We start from the raw sequence: 19,223 nt of genomic DNA, 5'->3' as shown, positions 1-19,223 counted from the left end.
ATATCATTATATTCCCCCTTTAATATCATAAAGGCTTTCCGCCAGGGAAGCACTTAATAGTGCAGGGGGCCGTAACGGGCTATTATCCTGGTGTAATGCTATTACAGAACCAATTATGCGCCATTAGACTTGCTTTTTTTGCAGTTTATGTGATTTGATCCAATCCCGCGCCCCTGACTTGAAAATTTCAGCCCGGTACTTTAGAGTTTAATTTTCACCCAGGCAGAGGGAAGGGCGGTCTCTCTCCACTGAGTGTCTGCCTCGGATGCATTTTAAAAGTAATTGCGAAGGGTCCCACTGCATATCATTTGCACGGAGAAGCGAACATAAATTCAGGGACCCCTTGCTGAGAACAAAATCAAACTTTCCTTTTGTACAGTCGCTTGGAAAGGGAAGCCGTGTGCAAAGAGTCCCCCCAAAACCCATCCGGGCGGCGACAATTAGCAGCGCTTTGTCAATTTGCAGCCGGGGAGTCGCCAGGCCTCTGACAAGGGCGAGCCCAAATCCAAGTTCTCGCGGAGAAGGGTTTGAGTCAGTGGGGATTGGGGGTGGGGGTGAGGTGGAGTGTTCAGGAAATAACGACTTTTGCAGGGTGGTGGTAGTGGTGGTTGTTTCTATCCTCTTTTAAAAGAAAAGAGGAAAAACATTCCTGATGTTTGCTGAGAAACGACGGATTTTTTTTTTTTTTTTTTTACACCACGTGGGCCATTTGTAAGGCCCAATAGACCTATCCAAGTTACTCGCTGTAGACAGCGCTGGAAATAATCAGATTAAGGCCAATTATGCGTGAGATTATAAAGGCGAGTGCTGAGCGGCGGCGCGCGCTGTAGACAGACAGCAAGACATCTGGCCACTTCCCGAGTCACTTTTCTGGTCCTGCGGGCGCCAGCCGCGCGGAGCCCCGCCCGCATCCAGCCGAGCCCGGGGAGCGGACCGGAGGCGGTCACGCTCCGGCCTTCCTCGCCCGCCGCTCGCCGAGGTATGCGCGGCTCCCGACCCACTCACCGGGCCCCGCGCCCCCGGCCTTGGGGCTCGGCTGCCTTCCCGGCGGGGGCTGCCGGTCGCGCAGATGGCCTGGCGCGCTCGCCGGACCCGGCTGCGGTGGCTTGAGTGCAGGGCTGACGGCGGGGACGCCTGAGAGCCAGGAACCAGACTGCGCGCGTTTGGTGTTGGGGCCGGGGTAGGGGTGAGGGAGGTGGACCCGAACCGAAAAGCTGTCCCGCGGAGGGCCTGGCTTGCTACGGCGCTGCCACCCCTCCCTCCAGTCCCCACAGTGAACCGAGGGCGTCGGGAGGGCGTTTTCCAGGAAGGCAGTGCTCGGTGCGCTCCAGGGCCGGGCCGGGGACGCAGGCAGAGGGAGACTCAGACTCTGTCACTGTTGGCTTTGCAGCCAGGCCGGAGCTACAAGCGCTTCGTCGATCTCGCGATCACCCTCCCGAGTCCCGGCTGTCCAGCGGATCGGGCTGTCGGCGATGTTTTATTTCCACTGTCCGCCACAGCTAGAGGGTGAGTAAGCGCTGCCCTCCCAGGCCACTCGGAAAGGCCGGCGGCGGCCAGAAAGGGCCTGCGCGGCAGCAGAGCTGAGACGGCTGGGTTCCCGCTCTGAGAGGGGCGCAGCCGCCGGGCGGCGGGTGGGGGCGCCCCTGACCCCCTCCCCACATCCCGCTCCAGCCTCCCGCCCCGTCGCCACCTGCCTCCCACCTCTCTCCTCGCTTGGGCCGGCGGCCCGGGGCTCTGCGCGCCGCAGGGACTGGTCGGGTCCTCCCAGCACAGATGCTGGTGTCACGCCTCTAATCGGGGCTCCTCTGCCCAGAGGGGCCGCATCAATCTTTCACTGTGTTTTGCAAATATCTCGAAAAGCCAAGGTGGACTAGGGAGTTGGCCCGCATCGTCCTGGGTCCGACCATGAGCCGGGAACCGCCCGGTTGCCGGGCTGTTCTCACTGCGGGCGCAGGCAATACCGCTCCGGGGGACCTTAACGTCTGTTCCCGGCGCTCTGGCCCTCCGGAGCCAGGTGGCCTGCCCATCACCGCAACGATTGCCCTGGCATGGCTCCTTCTCTGTGACTCACTGGGTTTCCTGACCCCAAATGCCAACCACTCTCCACTTCCAGGGGCAGCCCCAGGGCCAGGGTTTGGGTCTTTGAGGGTCTCCAGGCCTCAGAAGAAATTTTGCCTCAGGATCCCTGGTGTGGTCTCTGCACTGGATTGTTACGTGGGGGTAGGTTGGTGAGAAGCGCACAGCCTGGATCTGGTGCCCCTACTCAGGCCCTGGGGGATCTGCAGGGGTAGGCCCTCTGCCCATGGAGGGATTAGTATGCGTCAGGCAAATGCAAAGCCACACACTCTGGCCTTTTAACAGCGCCTTCCTCAGAGCAGTAGTCTCAGCCATGAGATATGAGGACTTGATAACTGGGAACAATACCAGGACTTGGCTGTGACAGTCTACTGCTTTGATTTACTTGTGGGGTGGGAGAGTTTTGGAGGCCAAGAAATCGAGGAAGGCATGTGGGAGGGCAGGTGGTGAGACACTGAGGGACCTGAGACATCAGAGGATGCTCGTCCACCTCGTCCCCAGGGTCCCTGGGCAGTAGCTGAGCCTCGGCTGGCCATTGCGCCCTGGGATTTCAGAAAGTTTGTTTTTGTTTTCCCCTGGAAGCTTTTAAGAGTTCGGTAGGATTGTCTCATGATGACCGGTGTTTAAGCCCTGCCAGCTTGGCCGGCATTCCTAAGAAGGGAAGAGAGGACATTTGCCTGCATTTCACCTCCTTTTCTCTCCAAGAATCCATGCTGATGGGCTTTATGAAAAGGTCTGAGAGGTGCCTCCCCTGACATGGTAGCGTAGGACTGGAGGAAGACCCTCCCCACGTGTGGTGGACACACCTTCTCTGCACATCTGAACCTGGGGTTTGGACTGACTGACACCCGGTGGCCCACCCTTCTGGTCAAAGTAGGGAAGGCCAAGGTTGGGTATTTAGCAGGTGGCGGGTTGCCTGAGTGACTTAAGGAGAAAGCCCTGTCTGCAGGGCGGGTTGCAGAAGTCTCCTGGGGAGTCCTGGCCCAGCCCCTCACAGCTCCAGTGCACGGAGCTACTTGCTGCTCTCAGCTCAGCTCCGTCTGCTCTCCTTTTCTTCCGGACAGCCCAGGCACATCCCACCTCAAGGCTGACGCTGATTGCTGTGACCAGAAGAAGAGGAGATGGGTCTTTAAGAACCTTTTTCTCTCTTTGCAGATGTGTTTCTAAGCCAGTTTTGCAAAGGGGTGTTTTATTTCAGTTCAGTGTTGCTGGGAGGGGGTGAACTGCTGCTGCAGGTGGAAAGGCTGAGAACAGACCTTTGGAGTATGACATCTCATTCTAGCCCATCAGCTTCCTAATTTTTATTTTTTATTAATCTAGAGAGGCATAAAGGAGAATGCAAAGCCTGGCTCATCATCTCACTTCTCATATAATTTTACTGATGTTAAAGTAAAAAGTACTACATACACCTGCTTAGGAAATTCAAATAGAACAGAAACCTGTACTTTGAAAAGTGAAATCCTCTCTCTCCACCTGTTTTTCTAAAGATACTCCCTATTGGTAATTTCTTGTGATTCCTTCAAGGAAAACATGCTCTTTTAAAACACCTCACTTATGTATTTTTCTCTCTATACGCTATGCCTTATTTGTGCTGAGATCATATTGGCACGTCATTCAAGGCTTTGCTTTTTTTACTTTATAGTATCTGTTTTGGGGATTTTTCCATGTCAACGTATACAGAACTACTGATTTCTTTTAAACAGCTGTGTCGTAGTCCATTATATGGTGTACAGAAAGTGTCTACTGATGGGAACTTTTGTTATTTCCAGTTTTTTTTTTTCTATTACCATGTTTCCGGAAACGTTTTTCTCTCTCTGTTTTGGTAAACTTTATAAGTTTACCAAAGTTTATAATTTATTTATAATTACCAAGTTTTATAATTTATATTCATAAATTAAATACCTGTGTGTGCAGTTAAATTTTTGATGCATATTGTCAAATTACCCCCTAATAAGGCTGCATCAATTGATACTCCTACAAATGGTTAATGAGCGTGCACATTTTATACACTGTTAGCTATATTGGGTATCATTATGCACCTTATTTTTTTTTTTTTTTTGCCAAAATGGTGAAAATAGTAGCTCATTGTTCTGTTTTGTTTAATTATCAGCAAGGTTTAACATTTTCATAACATTATCGACCATTCTACTTATCTTTAAGTAAAAAGCCTCTTCTCATATTTTCCTCTTTTCTATTTGTTCTTATTAATTTGATGAACCATCAGTCTTTTTTAGGGTTCAATACACTCAGTGTTTCACTTAAAGGTACAATGTGTCCACGTTGTGAAACAGTTTGGGACCAGCAGCTATAAGTTAGAAGACTGAGGCTGATTGTGATAAGAGAGCCTCAGAGTTTGCGTTTCATCCTCACCAGTCAAGTGTTTTGTTTCAAAAGGAGACAATTTGGTTTCTCGAAAAGCGATAGAAATAAGACTGATTTGAGGCTGTCCCTTTGAAGTTTCCAATGAGCTGGAGAGAAATATCTGTAACTAGGGTTTTGAGGAAGAATGCGGTTTGGACGGGAAGACAGAGGGAGAAGGCTTCAGCAGAGGGTAGGGGTGCTGAAGCAAAGGATGTGGCCTGGAGAGTAGAAATAAGTAGGAGGGACTCCCTTTAGTAGATGGAATTTTTAAAAGCCCAAAGGACCTTGCTTCTTAGGGACTGAGGTACTTCTGAGGGACGGTGTCTGGGCAGGGTGGCTTGCCAGCTCCTGAAGCCGAACGTGCAGAGATTCTGTGACCAGAGCCCATGGCAGGTACAGCGTTCACTGGCTAATGGGAACTTGCTCATTTGTTCTCCTGAGAAGTCACTGTAGACTGTCAAGTAAATGGTGCACATTTGGAAAACGAGCTGAATGCACATTTGGGGCCAAACTCTATTCTGGCTTTATGCGAGCTTTGGAGGCTGCTGGGGAGGACAGTGGAAAGGACGCCTTTCTTTTCAGGGAAGTGGGAGCAGTGGGTCCTTCATGGAGCTGGCCGGAGGGTGGGGTCCCCTTTGAGAGTGGCCCTGTCTAAGTCTGCTTGGAATTCCGGTCAGCCGTTGTTGGTGCAGCTCTCCTGTTAATTGACATCTATATAACAGATCCACTATGGTGCTGATGAGCTGTGACCAACGGTAATTAATATTCATTTATAAACTTCTTACCTCCTTGTGTCCTGAAGTTCTAGGAGAAAAGTGCTGCGAAAGGCTCTTGGTAATTTCTTTCCTCCCCCATCCCCAGCCTTTAATCCTTGTTGTTTATAGAAACAAGGGAAAGGAACCTAACAGGTGAGCAAAAGTGAGACATAGAGGCTTCTAGGAAAGGACCAGAGGTAGAGGGATGAGATAAAGGTGAATGGGACAGAGGTGCAGCTGGGAGCCAGAGGGCAGATGAAGGCCCCACCTCGAGCCAGTGACCCTGGCTCAGAGTCCAGAATTTCAGAGGAAGTGGACTTGGCTGTCTTGTGGAGTAAGGTTGCCACTCGCCCTATGAAACATATTTGGGCCTAAAATCGAAGGTTATTGGGAGAGAGAGGGTGCGAGAGAGTGGAAAATAGGGGACCTTATTAAGAGGAGCAGAGAAAGATGCTTTGGGACAGGCGGAGCTCTGTTTGGAGGGGACAGGTCAGTGCCTCTGCGTGAGCATGTGTGGCTGGGAGTCGGTGTGAGGGCTGGGGGCCTTGTGCTCAGGCTGATCCAGTTTGCTCCTAGTAGGCACTGCGCCCTTCGGCAACCACTCCACCGGAGATTTTGATGATGGGTTTCTGCGCAGAAAACAGCGCCGGAATCGGACGACATTTACTCTTCAGCAGGTAATGATGACATTCCCCTTCTGAGAGTCAGCTACTTCCTGCCACCCCCCCCCCCCGAAAAAAAATCAGAGTTTGAGCAGCTCTTCTTTGTCTTTTAAAATAGGCCAACTGATTATGTTAATGAGATCTTTCTGTTTGCTTGAACAATTTACGTGTCAAGGATTCTGGGGACGGGGCAGATGACTCTGACCTTATGATCCCTGATAGTAAGAGAAGAGGCAGTGACGGTGGCTCACATTTGCAGTAGGTTGATAGTTTGAGGAACATTTCCACATCAGCAATATCATTTGAACCTCGAAATAACGCTTCGAGGAAGGCAAGTAGGACATTGTTATTCCCAAAAGACAGATGAGAAGACTGGGGCCTAAGAAGTTGGGTGATTTGTAGAAGGTATTGTCGCCTATAAATTGAAAGGCTATAACTGGAACCTTGATATTGTGTTTCCTGACCTGGGCTCCTTCCCTTAGGTCTGTCCTATTCCTGGAGCAAACTGAAGGAGTCAGGAAGGTGACCCAAATACCCCTGGGTGGTTTCTGGGGGACTGACTCAGTGCGGGCGTCTGCAAGGTGTCTCTGTTTTCCTACGCCCTGTGGTGAGAGCTGTGCAGATGGCTCTAATCCATAAGGCATCTCTTAGGTTTTGATTCCTGTGAATATATTTAAATGTAAATGCACGTAAATATTTGCACTTTTCTTATTTCTGCTTCTTGGGAGAGCACTGAGGTTGTAGTAAGTCTTAGCTACTAAGTCATCGGTGGTTGAAATTTTAATTCTGTGGGATCTTTTCAAAGAGCTGTTTTCTCCCTCATCTTCCTCTATTTGATCTGTGAAACTATTTCCTCACCACTCATAGCAAATTTGAAATATGCATCTGCTTCCTCTCCCCTAGCCACAGCCTCTCACCAGTAAATATTTCTTCCTTTTACCAGCTGGAAGCTCTCGAGGCAGTTTTTGCTCAAACGCACTACCCCGACGTCTTCACCAGAGAAGAGCTGGCCATGAAAATAAACCTCACAGAAGCCCGAGTGCAGGTAAACCTTCTTTTTAATTATTTAACTCTCTAATATTAAAACTGGCAAACTTTTTTTTTTTGACATCATGACTGCAGAGTGCACATTTGGCCAAAGAAAGCAAATGAAGACTATCTGTCATTTTCATGATGCACTTTAATAACATCAACATAATGTGGAATATTAGATTAGGTTGATTAATCGGTCATTCATAATTAACTAGTGATAATGTTCTACACTAATTTGTCCGCGTCTCTAAGGTACTAAATTACATCAATGCACATCCATTTCCTTGCTTTGGAAAAAAAAAAAGAGCTGAGATGCTATTCTCAAAGATGCTCTGACCGCTCTGGGGTAAGGCCGGTCAATTGCAGAGAACTGTGTTTTCAGATGGGAGCAGGGTAGGATCTGCTTTCCAGAAATTGCATCATGTCCAACTTTTCCCCAGCACGCGGACTCTTTCAGTGAAGTGGATCCGAAGAACGTGTGCAATTTAAAAATCTTTAAACAGCAGTAGCAAAAAGGCTGCCTCAGAGACGAGTGCGGCCCGCGGTGACCGTATCTAAGCAGGATTTCTTTTTAGAAGCTACGAGGTGATTACGGTGATTACGTTTAAGTGCACAAACCCGTCGAGCCCAGCAGCTGTGCCCGAGCGCGGGAGGAACAGATTCGCAGCGCCGCCTCTCCAGGCGAGCTATTCTTTGAGCACAATTATATATTCATTTTATTTATGGGGTTTCCTCCATGCTGTTTCTGTTCTTTTTTATGTAGGGGCTTGGGGTTAAGACTATGCAAAGATCTAATTGTAGGAAATATAATAGTTTGCTTTCGGTTCCCTTGGGTCATGTTAGTATCTCTTAAAAACCAATGGCTGAAGAGAGATAATGGAATTCTGAGCAGTAAATTGGGGGTTGTAAACAAATTATTTCCCCTATAATCAGATTATGTGATCCTGATTATTAAATCTGAACATGAATCATTGGTCATACGCGGGCAAATTAAACTGATTATTATTTGGAAATGAAAATCTCCTTTGGCCAGGATGCCGTCTATCCTTTCTTTTTTTTAATGCCAGCTTGCCAATAGCTGCCTAAAGACTGAACTGCAAATTGAGATAAATGACACAATTATTGAGCATTCAGAAGTGGAAGATCATAACTTCTCCCTGAAAGGTGCAAGGGTGAGATAGGAGTGGCGACAATTAAAGCTGGGGAATTGTTGTTCAGGCTGTTGTTGGCTATTATGCAAACAGACAATGGCCGTGGAGCGTTTGTTTAGTGAGCCACCGTGTGGGGACAGGGGCCCCGGCGTCGGTGGCGGGAAGGGAGCTGTGTTTACATTTATACCCCTTGCTCATTCAAATATGATTAATGTTCTATAAAGCAGGGTCTTAATCGAAGCTGATGTTGTCAAACAATAACTAAATAGGGAAATAAACGACTCCATCATGCTCTTTCCTCAGAAGCAGGCGAACTGTCAGTGCAAAGTCATTAAAATATGATAATGAAAAATAGCTCAATTAAATGTTGTTATAGCTGTGACCTTCATTCAATTAAGAAGCAAGAAAGTGTCTGCATTTTGCTTTGCATTTAACTGCCCTAAATTTAGAATATAGATAAAATCATTATTCAATGGTTGCTGATATGTGCAATTAAAAGCCAACTAGATTAAAAAAGAAAGAAAGAAATCCAGTTAAAGGAGAACGAAAATTCAGAGGTGGGGCGGGCTGGCAGAGGGCTCAGCCTCAGGACCCAGGCTCTCTCCTGAGCCGGTGTGCTGAGGATGCTGGCGGAATAGGAGGGAGGGCCAGCAAGCCTTTTTTTTTTAAGCCAGGAATTATCTCCCAGAAGGGGAGGGAGGAGGTCTTGCTGGCTGGAGTAAAGAGCAGCAATTTCACTGACCTCTGGGAGCACCTTGAGCCCCAGCTGCCCAGCTGCAATGAGGCTGTCCTCCTGCAAATGCAGTTTTGGTTCCCAAGGCATAAAGAATTCCACACTGGCCTCTATGAAGGCACTCAGAGCAGGTGAATCGTAAGCCTCCTCCTAGCCTGAGGATGGCAGAGATGCTAACACTGGCTAATGTTTACCAAGTGATGGATTGCTCCGGGCCAGGTACCATGCTCAGTGTTTTTCGTGCATCTCTGCGTTGATCTTCCCAACAATGCTTGGGAAGGGTGGCCACTGTTATTACCCCAAACAGTTTGGATCGTGGTCCTCAGCCAGGCCACTGAGCTTCAAATTGTGGATCTGCCACTTACCATCTGAATGACCATGGGCTAGTTAATTAACCTCTCTGTGCTCAGTTTTCTCATCTGTAAAATGGGGCTAGTGGACTGCCTACTTTGTAGGGTTGCAGTGGATTTTAAATTAGATTTCCTGAGGTCCAGAATTCTAAACCAGGGCTGCCTCCAGAGTCAGTGTTTCTAATGGGTGCACTGGGCTGCTGGTTATGAATCTGTCATGATGTATAAGAGATAATTTCAGGGTTAAATCATAGGTATCAGGCCAGACACACTCAGGTGCTCAGGCCAAATCTGCTGGAAGAGTGAATGAGCATTTCTGATGAGAAAACCCCTGGGCAGTGTACAAATCCCTTTAACAACGACAGCTCCCCCACCCCTGGGAGGAAGTACATTTCACATCAAATAAATGTACTTGCCTGCACTGAGATTTTCCACAAGACAACACTTTACCCTTGTTATGGGCAATGCATTTGGAGACTTTCTATGATTTCACACTCATTAAAAAGTGCCCGTCACGCCTTCCACACTGGTCTCCTGACCCGTCTCTGGGTCTGAATCTGCAGGTCAGAGAACACTGCTTTGACAGATCTCTTGGAGAGGAGAGGCTGTTTGCTGCACACCTGGCTGCAATATTAGCCGTGAGCACTGGGCCTGGGGTCCAGGCGTTTGGGTTTGGGTTCTGGTTCCCTCCTCATGTCTGATCTTCTGCCTCCGTTGGGTGTGTGTTTCCATCGGGGACTCAGGTGTGGTTCCAGAACCGAAGGGCCAAATGGAGGAAAACAGAGAGAGGAGCCTCTGACCAGGAGCCAGGAGCCAAGGAGCCCATGGCAGAGGTGACACCACCGCCCGTGAGAAACATCAATTCCCCACCCCCTGGGGACCAGGCCCGCAGCAAGAAGGAGGCCCTGGAGGCCCAGCAGAGGTGAGGCTGGCTGGATGCCAGGGATTAAAGGGCCGGCGGGGACGCAGGGTTGGGAACTCATGTGATTTTCCTTCTCTGCCAGCCTGGGACGAACTGTGGGTCCCACAGGACCTTTCTTTCCCTCCTGCTTGCCGGGGACCCTCCTGAATACGGCCACGTACGCCCAGGCCCTGTCACATGTTGCCTCCCTGAAAGGTGAGTTCCGGCCCTGCTGGCTGGTGGGCGGGGCTGGGGCTTTCCTGGCCTGGTGCCATCTCCAAGGGGATCCAGGAGGTTGTCTGACTGTCCTGCTGTCTGGCTTAGGCCCATTCTTGCATCATGGGTGGGTGCAGCTCCTTTATTGCTCCTGTCAATCACAGCCGGGGTAATGAACAGCATCTGTTTGCACACAGTTCTATCTTGTTTGATTTCTGCGTGGCCGGAGAAGGTAGGTGAATGTTGTAAACATCACTGCAGCTGACGGCCTTGTCTGAGAGGTAGTTGTGTCCAAAGCGTCCACTCCGCGTTCCCTCATTGGTTGTTTTAGGTGCTAACCTGAAGCTCATGGGTGAGGCCTGTGAGCAGCAATCCTCCAGCTTTTGAGGACCCTCTCCATAGGTGCAGCTGCCCAGCTGCCTCCCCCAGGGACTCCTGAAGTCACAAGTCTGAACTGTTAGGACTTGAGGTTTTCCAAGATTTGCTCTCTTTTCAATGGCTGTCATTGTCTGAAGGATGGAAACCATTAGTGACGTTTTGTCAGGCGGAGAGAGGAACTCCTGTGGGGCTGTCCCTTCGAGATTTCTGGGGCATCCCCCCAGATGAATGGGTCCATCCAGTGTCTCTCAATTTCTGGCCCAAACCTACTCCTCTTGTGATGGGATCAGGCAGCTGTGCAGGCAGGAGGGAATGGGGGAGCCAGTGTTAGCGCTCCCCTTGGGGTTCATCTGTTTTGGGGATCTGAGAGATGGGGGTGCAGGTGCAGGCTGTAGGCTTTTTCCTGATAATAGGCCGTGGGAGAGGCCCCTCTAGGGTGTCCCCTGCTTGTCATGTGTTAGGATCTGGAGTCTCCTGCTCTGGAGGGTGTCCCCCTCCAGCAGGTGGGTCAGACACACACACACACACACACACACACACACACACAGACATACACACAGAGTGGCAATTTGCATTGCAAATGTGGTTTCTGGAGGCTGAATGAGGGCATGGTGGAGCCTCCCTGGGGAGTGTCCTGAAGGGAGAGAAAGGCCTTCTAGACATAGGGAACAGCACGTGCAATGTGCCAGGAGGGGGAGGGGAACCAGGCTTGTCTGGAGAATGGCCAGTATGTCGGGTACCCATGGGAGAGTGCCCAGATGTAAGGTGGAGGTGCCCGAGCTTGAAGGCCTTCAATGCCTTGCTTCTGGGTTTGGGCTTTCCACTGCAGGAGATGGAGCTCTGAGGCCCAGAGCCACTTCTGAATGGTCCAGGTAGCTGGGCAAATCCCCGTGCTCAGACAGCTGGCATGAGTGGACGAGGCTCAGCTCCGTCCAATTCTGGGCCTGTGCCCTCCTCGAGCTTCCTTCAGCTCCAGGGCAGGGTGTGGACCACCATGCAGATTCCCCCACAGGACGGCCTTAGGAATATTCATAGGACACAGCAGGCTGATACGGCCCTACAGAGTTGGGGTCGGCCAATCGGAAGGGGCTTCCGGAAGATTACCAGTGGGACTCGGGTATCATTCAGGGAGCTGGTCTGGGCCGAGGAGCCGTCCTGTGTGTCTGACTGTTGAATCCTCTCTGCTTTGGTGAGGGTCAGCTCAGCTCTTAAGAGTAGCCATCTCTTTTATAAATGTGCTTTGCTTGTCCCGCTCCAGCCTCATGAATTGGAGGCAATTCCCGTGTCTCTTTGCTTTGGAACCCCTTGGGGGTCTCTGGCTAGCCAAGCTGAGGCCCTGGTGAGGCCTCTGGTGGCTGAAGGAGTGGCGAGAGGGCCAGACTGCCGGGCAGGGAGGGCAGGACAGCGTCTGGGGCTGGGAGGCCCAAGGGCAGTAAATCTGTCACTCTCCTCTTCTTCCCTCACGTGCTCCCCCCTCCCCCTTGGGCCCTTCCCTAAGCCTTTCAGGCTGGGCTCTGGCACCCCAGGGCCAGCCCTGTGCCTGCTGGAAACAGACTTTCCTTTGATGCTGCTCTTGCCACGGCGGGTGGGGAGGCTTAGGGTGTGCGGGAGCCTGCAGAGGTGACAGCAATCACCAAACTAGGGTGCATCTTTGCACATCGTAGTGGCTCTGCTTGGGCAGCCTGTGTGTGCCCACGAGAAATCCTTCCTGAATACAGTCAGAGGGACGAGGTGTGCTGGAACAGGTGACACGCTCAGATGTTTCCAGAGCCAGGCAGATGACGAGTGAAATGGGCGTGTGCAGGCATTGTCTTTGCTTCCCCAAGTACAAAGGAGCTCTTGCTCACTTTTCCTGAGACACGCAGCCCTCTTGGTCTATTTGCCATTTTCCTGCTTTTGAAAGGCACAGGGAAAAGGCACATTTCTCTACTGTCAGGAACAGTTATGCAAGGAGCATGCTAAGGGGCACCCTCAGGTTCAAGCTGGGCAGAGGTGGACACGGGGTGGACTGAGGAACACTTGCCATCAAGGGTCAGCTATCGCTCTGGCCAGCTGATTGTGTCCACGCGGGAATGTGGATGCAGCACTGCCAGGATGTTGAATTTTCAGGAGAAGTTGGGACTCTGGATTTTTATTTGAAATATTCCCATCTTTCATGTGTTACCTTCCAGTCTTTGGGCCAAACCAGCACATCCGTGGTCAGAGCAGCCTGTGCCCTGCTGTTTTGTGAGGGGGGCTTTTCCTCCTCCCCTCCCACCTCTGCTTTCCACGTTCTTTCCCCTGCACACATGGCTCCTCCTTGGGCCTTGCCCCCAGCAAGCTCCCCTCGCCGTGGCTCATCCTGACCCCCTCACCCACTGCAGCCCATACCTGCTGGCCTCTCTGAGCAGCTAGCTTTCTAGTCTCTGACCGGCTAAGTAATGTTGAAAGGGAGGGAAATGAGCAATTATTGAAAACTTCTTTCTGTGCTCTGCTGCCAGGTGGTCTCACGTCACAGTCCCATTTAATGATCATGCTAGTGCAGTAACTGTTACACAAGGAAGGCCTCCACAGCTGCACAGCTAGTAAGTGGAGCTGGGATCGCTCTGAGATGACGGCTGTTATTGGTTGGGGTACTTTCATTCTAAAAGTGCCTGACGCCTTGTGGCGGCACTTCTGGAAGTGAGGTAGTCTGAGCTGGAAGTCTCTGGGCTGCCTTGGAGTCAGCTGGGCAGCACGACCTCGCTCGAGTCCAGGTGAGCTCGGCAGTCACTGGAGATGTGCTTGGGGAACCGGCCTCTGCTTCGGGACTTGGGGTAAGAAGTGTGTACCTGCAAGTCAGGTTCTAAAGACCCCCGGGGGGCGTCAATGCTTGATTGTTCTGCAGAACATCTGTTAAATAGTTTGGGGCCAGGACATCTTGCTGACACTTGCAGCCCACATCTTCTCCTTCCCCCAGGCTTCCCTAAGTTACAGAAATCAAGTGCATAGCCCAATCTGGGCCTAAGAGAGGAGCATGGTCAATTTTCCGGGCCTGGCTCAGTGCCAGGAGCTCTGGGCTGTGACCTGGCCTCCTTCACCTTGACTGCACCCCCAGAGGTGGCTGGGCAGCCAGGCGCTGGCCGAGCTGGTAGCTGAACCAAGTTCTCCTTCTCTTGGGCCTGGGCTCTGTTTCTGGGGGCTGCTGGCTAACTAGGGGCCTGTCTCAGCGAGCTGGGGGAAGCTTCATGCAGGCTGGGGCGACAAGGCACCCGTCTGGGCTTCTAAGCCCATCCCTCTTTTCACAAATGTGAAACTGAGGCCCAGGAATGCGGGTCACCGCTCACACACCAGTTATCCAGCTAGGTCTCCCCTGTGAGGTCCAGGCTGCTCTCCACAGGCTCCTGATGACTCCATCTACTCCTTCATTCCTCTGGATGAGAGGGCCTGCTTCTCCCCAGCAAGCGAGGACAGCTATGAGTCTTCTGGTATGAGCCCTGGCGGACGGGTCTGGACTCACCCAGGACTACCAGAGACCAGGACCAGCGTGAGCTAAGCGCCACAGCCCCTTCCAGCCCGGAGACCCCAACCTGCCTCTCCAGGCCTGTGGCAACTTCCAAATGACCTGGAAGAAATCATCACAGTGAATTTCAGCTCCAGGACCCAAACCAGTGTCTGTGTCTCCTTCTCCAGGCTTTATGGTTCTAGTGGGATCACACAGCCCTGGACTGAAGACAGCCAAATGGCCTGGGAAGGCCACTGGAGGTTCTGGCCCTGCCCCAGACCTCACCCTGGGAGCCGTTCCCCTGAGACTCCAGACCTGCATCTCCAGACCAGGGTCTAGGGATCCAGGCCAAGGTTGTCCAGTGCTGCACCAGCACCTGGCCAGAGTGTGAAGAAAAGGCGGGGCTCCCAATGCCCCAGGACAGGATTGGTTCTCCCAGGGGGCATATGGACCACCAAGATAGTGGTCCCAGAGCTAGCTGTCTGAAGAGCATTGTGATAGTTACAAGTCAAAGCACTCCGAGTTGGGGTCCTGGTCTTTGGGTTCTATGCATCGTTGTAACAGGTGTGATGTCCTTGCCTGGGAAGTATTGAGAGAGCCTTCGGGAAGTGTTGGTGGGGTACTTGTGGCTTGTTGAGGTACATTTTGCTGAGTTCCTTCAACTAGTGGTCCTTGAAGTCCTTAGGTCCTTTCACGTACTTGTACGGGTATTCACTCGCCTGGAAATTCTTTGGCTTTCAGTGTGCTCTGAGGATGGGAGCGCTCTTGGAATACTGGCGATGGGCTCCTTGAGCAGGCGGCCCCCAGGGGAGAGAGGGAGCACAGGGCAAGCAGGCTAGATCAGGGGTGCTGGATGTAGGGAATGTGCCCCAGGGGCCCCCACAACTGGATTCCCAGTACACAGAGCTGTGTGGTGACGCCGAGCGCTGCCTCCAACGTGAGTAGGGGACAGGCCGGGCCCTGGCAGCTCCGTGACTGTGGCCTGGAACATGCCAGTGGATCTAGACTCTGCTGTTTTATCCTTAGATCATGAGGGAAAGTGGCCCAGAAAACACAAAGGGGAACAGGTCTCTCAGCCACTTTTCTGAGCTCTGGCACACAGACTGAGAAGTCAGCAGGAAAAAACTCCAGATTATGGTTTTCTTAGGAAATTAGAGGGACTAATTTTCATTCCTTGCGATACCTGTGGAGGGCAGGGGCCCGGGGTTTGGAAACAGCTGGAGAGCTGGGGAAACCAAGATCGGGCTGGAAATTACCTGTTTTAGACAAGCTGCGCAGCTGAGAACTGTCCCAGCATACACGGAAGCTGGACTTGGCAGTTCTGCCTCAGGCTGGGGGGTGAGGGCAGAGACCTTCTGGAGCTTCACCCTCTGCCACGGCAGCGTCATCCTGAGCTGGGGGATTGTGCTCTGCTGCCAGGTTCTGGGACTTGGGCAGGAGTCTGAGATACATCTCTGGGGCTGAGCTCTGGGTATGCTCATTCACAGGCTCAGTATTGGGGTGTACGGGGTGGTGTGTGCACAGAGGGAGGTGTCTGGATAGGTCAGCAGGGCTGCTCAGGCGATAGGGAGCCAGGGGAGGGTGGGAGGTGGGGGTAGCACCCTCCAGGGGTGCCAGAGGCACGGCCCCTCCAGGGTGGCTGGTCAAGCAGAGTGTCCACACGTGGCAGACTAGCCTCCAGGCTCTGCTGGGCAGGCCCCCCTGGACGGGCATTGGGCTGCCCTCATCAGGGAGCGGGGCAGCTAGCTACCTCAGGCCAGGAAACTAACTGCCTGCTGGGGATAGAGCCAGGTAATTGAAAACCAGGCACATGTTGGGGTTTCCTCCTTTAATTACCCTTTAATTATCGAGCAGCTGACTGGTGCAGTGGCTTCAAGCAAGGGCTCTGGGGTGGCCTGCCTGTGTGAATCCTAGTTCTCCCATTCTCTAGGCATGCAAGTCTTGAGTAAATTATTGAGACTGTACCTCTGCTTCCTCATCTGTAGAATGAGGATCTTGATCAGAATAGGGCTGAATTCATAGGACTGGATGACAAGCGCATGAGTTAAAGCATCTGAGGCCCTTAGAACAGTGCGTGGCACGTGGGAGGTGCTCAATTAACACTGTTATTATTAACCAGACTCCTCTGTTCTCATTTTCAACTCACTGGTCCCGCTCACCTTTAAAAGACCCAATGAAATGTTTACTTCTCCCAAACATCTCCCATGTCTCTGAACTTTATTACAGCTAACATTCACCTTTTCCCTGTAGCCCCCGTTGTTCCAGTTTTTGGCAATGATAGAGGCTCCTTCCTGGCCCTGGTAGAGTTTCCTGGTCAGGGCACCCATTCTCTCCCAGGGGCTTCACTGGGCTGTGAAGCACTTTGTGCTCTGGGATCGTCAGAGAGGACCCATCCTGGCCAGGTATGCAGTTAGTATTTCATTATTGGGTGATCCATGGAAACTCTCAAATAAAAAAGCAGCAGGACCCTGCTCCATGCAGACAGGGTTTGCATAACAATAATGGGTGTCCAGAGAAAAAGCCTCAGCAACACAAAGAGTTTTCCTGCGCTGTCTTAATGGCCAGCCTTGTGTTCACAATTCATTAATGCAGAGGAGGTTATTAATGGCCCAGGGAGGCACTTGGGTTTGTTCGGGGAAGTGCTGGCCACAGGACGGGCAGGCGGTGCGCTGGGGGCGGAGAGCCACAGTCAGCGGAGGCCCTCTCCCTGGTGCGCTTAGCCCGCTGCCTCTAACCTGTGATTCGGAGAGCTGGGTGTGAGGTGGAAACTAATTACCGCCGCCAGGGGAGAGCTCTCATAACTCAGGCCGCGCTCATGACAGGGGGCACAGCCACTTTCCTGCGCCGTGAGAGAACAGCAGCAGAGCAAGGAATGAGGTCTGACCCCTTCTTAGGCTTCCCTCGCCGTCCCCTCCTGGGGAGGTGAGATGGCCCGTGCCCTCCCACGTGGGTTCCGGGCTGGGAGGAGCCTGGACCCTGGAGGCTGAAAGACCTGGCCCCACCTCTGTAGCTGAGCTCCGTCCATCCAGGCTTGGAGGACTGAAGGTGATGCTGTGTGAGGCCCCCGCCTGGTGCTGGCGAGCAGTGGGTGCTCAGGAGACGTTAGCACTCTGAGTAGCATCGCGTGTGTGAGGACAAGGGAGGCGAGGGGCAGGGAAAGGGTCTGGCCATGTCCTTCCTGAGAGTCTGACCCCTTAGTTAGCCAAGGACGTGCCTCCCTGCTTCACATTGTCTGTGGCCCTTGGGCTTCCAGGCCAGGGTAAAGCTTCTGGATTCTGAGAGTAGAAGGGCTTTATAGGCCAATAAACATTTGCCCACCAAGGCTGAGCTCAGCCTGCGGTAGCCTCTTCCTCCTCCAAGCCCCCTGAAAATATTTTCCCCTATTCCTCTTTAATCACTTTTTCCTTTGTGTTGTGATTTTTTAAAAAATCGCAATTTTTAAAAGCAATTAAAAACTTGTTTTATTGTGAAATATCATAATCATTAGAAAAATTCATACAACGTGCAACTAGAGCTTCATGAATGATTTTAAACACCTGTGTAACCATCCTCCCGGGACTTCACCTCCACCCCAGAGGCCCCTGAATCCCTGTGCCCTTTCTACTTAGGTCACTTTTCCTCCCCTAAAGGAAACCACTATGCTCACTTTTATGGTAATATAGCTTTGCCAACCACCTAAGTAGGCATTTGAGACACTGTTGTTTAGTCTTGACTTTTTTGAACTTTCCATGTATATACATATAAATGGAATTATACAGTACGGATTTTTCATGTGTGACTTCTTTGGCTCATCGTTGTGTTTGGAAGGTTTATCCATGTAATTAGGTTTAGTTGTAGATTCTTCATGATATTACGTGTACATGATCAGATCATCTAGTTTTCATTTCTTTTTCTTGTCTGATTGTGCTGGCCAGGACCTCTAGTACAGTGTTGAACAGAAGGGGTGATAACGGGCATCCTTGCGTTATTCTATTTTTTTATAGCAGCTTTAATGAGATATAATTCACGTAACATACAACTCATCCATTGAAGTGCACAACTCAATGATTTTGAGTATACTTAATGAGTTGTGCAACCATCACTACAGTGAACTTGAGAACATTGTCATCACCCCATCCCTATTAGCTGTCGCTCCCCATTTCCCCCAAGGCCCCCTGCCCCAGGCGACCACTAAGATTTCTGTCTCTGTAGATTGTGGACATTTTGCTGGTGCTATTGTGGACATTTCATTTGAATGGAAACATAGAATATGTGGTCTTTGTGACTGATCCTTGCCTGTTCTTGATCTCAGGGGAGAGCTCTCAGGGTTTCACAATTGTATTTGCTGCCTTATTTTTCTTCAGATATCCTTTATCAAGTAAAGATATTTTCTTCTTGCTCTAGTTTTCTATTTTAATTATTATTAAAAAAAATCCTGAATATGAATGGATGTTGCATTTCACTGAATACTTTTTCTGCTGCTGTTGAGACAATCACATGATTTTTCTTTCTCATTATATTAATACAGTAAATTACATTGATTGATTTTTTAATGTTAAACCAACTGTGCATTCCTGGAATAAACCCAAATTAGATGTGGCATGTTATCCTTTTTATATGTAGCTGGATTCAGTTTGCTGATATTTTGTGTAGGCGTTTTGCATCTATGATCATGAAGAGATTGGCTTGTGATTTTCTTTTCCTGTAATCTCCATTCCAGGTTTCGCTATCGTTTTCCTTTACCCCAAAACTAAGGATAATAAAAGCAGCAGCAGCACGGCCCAGCTGTTTCATTATCTCTCCTGATGCGGAGGACTGGCTGGGCTCAGCCAAAAAGTTCTGCTGCTGCTTTTGTCTGGGGTGTCTCATGAGGTGGCGGTGAGGTGGCAGCTGGCTGATACTTAGGGGATGGCATCACTTCCTTGTCTGGTGCCTGGGCAAAGATGCTGGGAGGCTAGGAGCTCTCTTTTTCTCTCTCCCCATGGTGAGTTTGGTGGTGGATTCCCAAGCGTGTAAAAGCAGAAGGTGCCAGGCCTTCTTAAGGCTTACGCTCAGAACGAGGACAGTGTGGCTTCTGATGCGTTCTGTTGATTACAGTCGGTCACAGGGCTGACCCAGGCTTCAATGGAGGCGACTGCACACAGGCGTGAGTTCTGGGAGGTCAGT

General features: G+C 50.9%; 1 protein-coding gene across 1 annotated transcript in view; it reads left to right on the top strand.

Moving 5' to 3' along the window:
* The first annotated feature begins 1,472 nt into the window (after positions 1 to 1,472).
* Positions 1,473 to 19,223, top strand: part of DRGX (dorsal root ganglia homeobox) — a 30,676-nt gene continuing 12,925 nt past the window's right edge. Inside the window, exons 1-5 of the mRNA XM_058542648.1 lie at positions 1,473 to 1,506; positions 5,772 to 5,869; positions 6,798 to 6,899; positions 9,864 to 10,042; positions 10,125 to 10,237. Of these exons, the coding sequence (XP_058398631.1) occupies positions 1,473 to 1,506; positions 5,772 to 5,869; positions 6,798 to 6,899; positions 9,864 to 10,042; positions 10,125 to 10,237 (526 nt within the window). The remainder of the gene's footprint in view (positions 1,507 to 5,771; positions 5,870 to 6,797; positions 6,900 to 9,863; positions 10,043 to 10,124; positions 10,238 to 19,223) is intronic.

The sequence above is a fragment of the Diceros bicornis genome, chromosome 6 (genome assembly GCF_020826845.1).
Source record: "Diceros bicornis minor isolate mBicDic1 chromosome 6, mDicBic1.mat.cur, whole genome shotgun sequence".
Taxonomy (NCBI): domain Eukaryota; kingdom Metazoa; phylum Chordata; class Mammalia; order Perissodactyla; family Rhinocerotidae; genus Diceros; species Diceros bicornis.
This window is presented reverse-complemented; position numbering and strand designations above follow the sequence as displayed.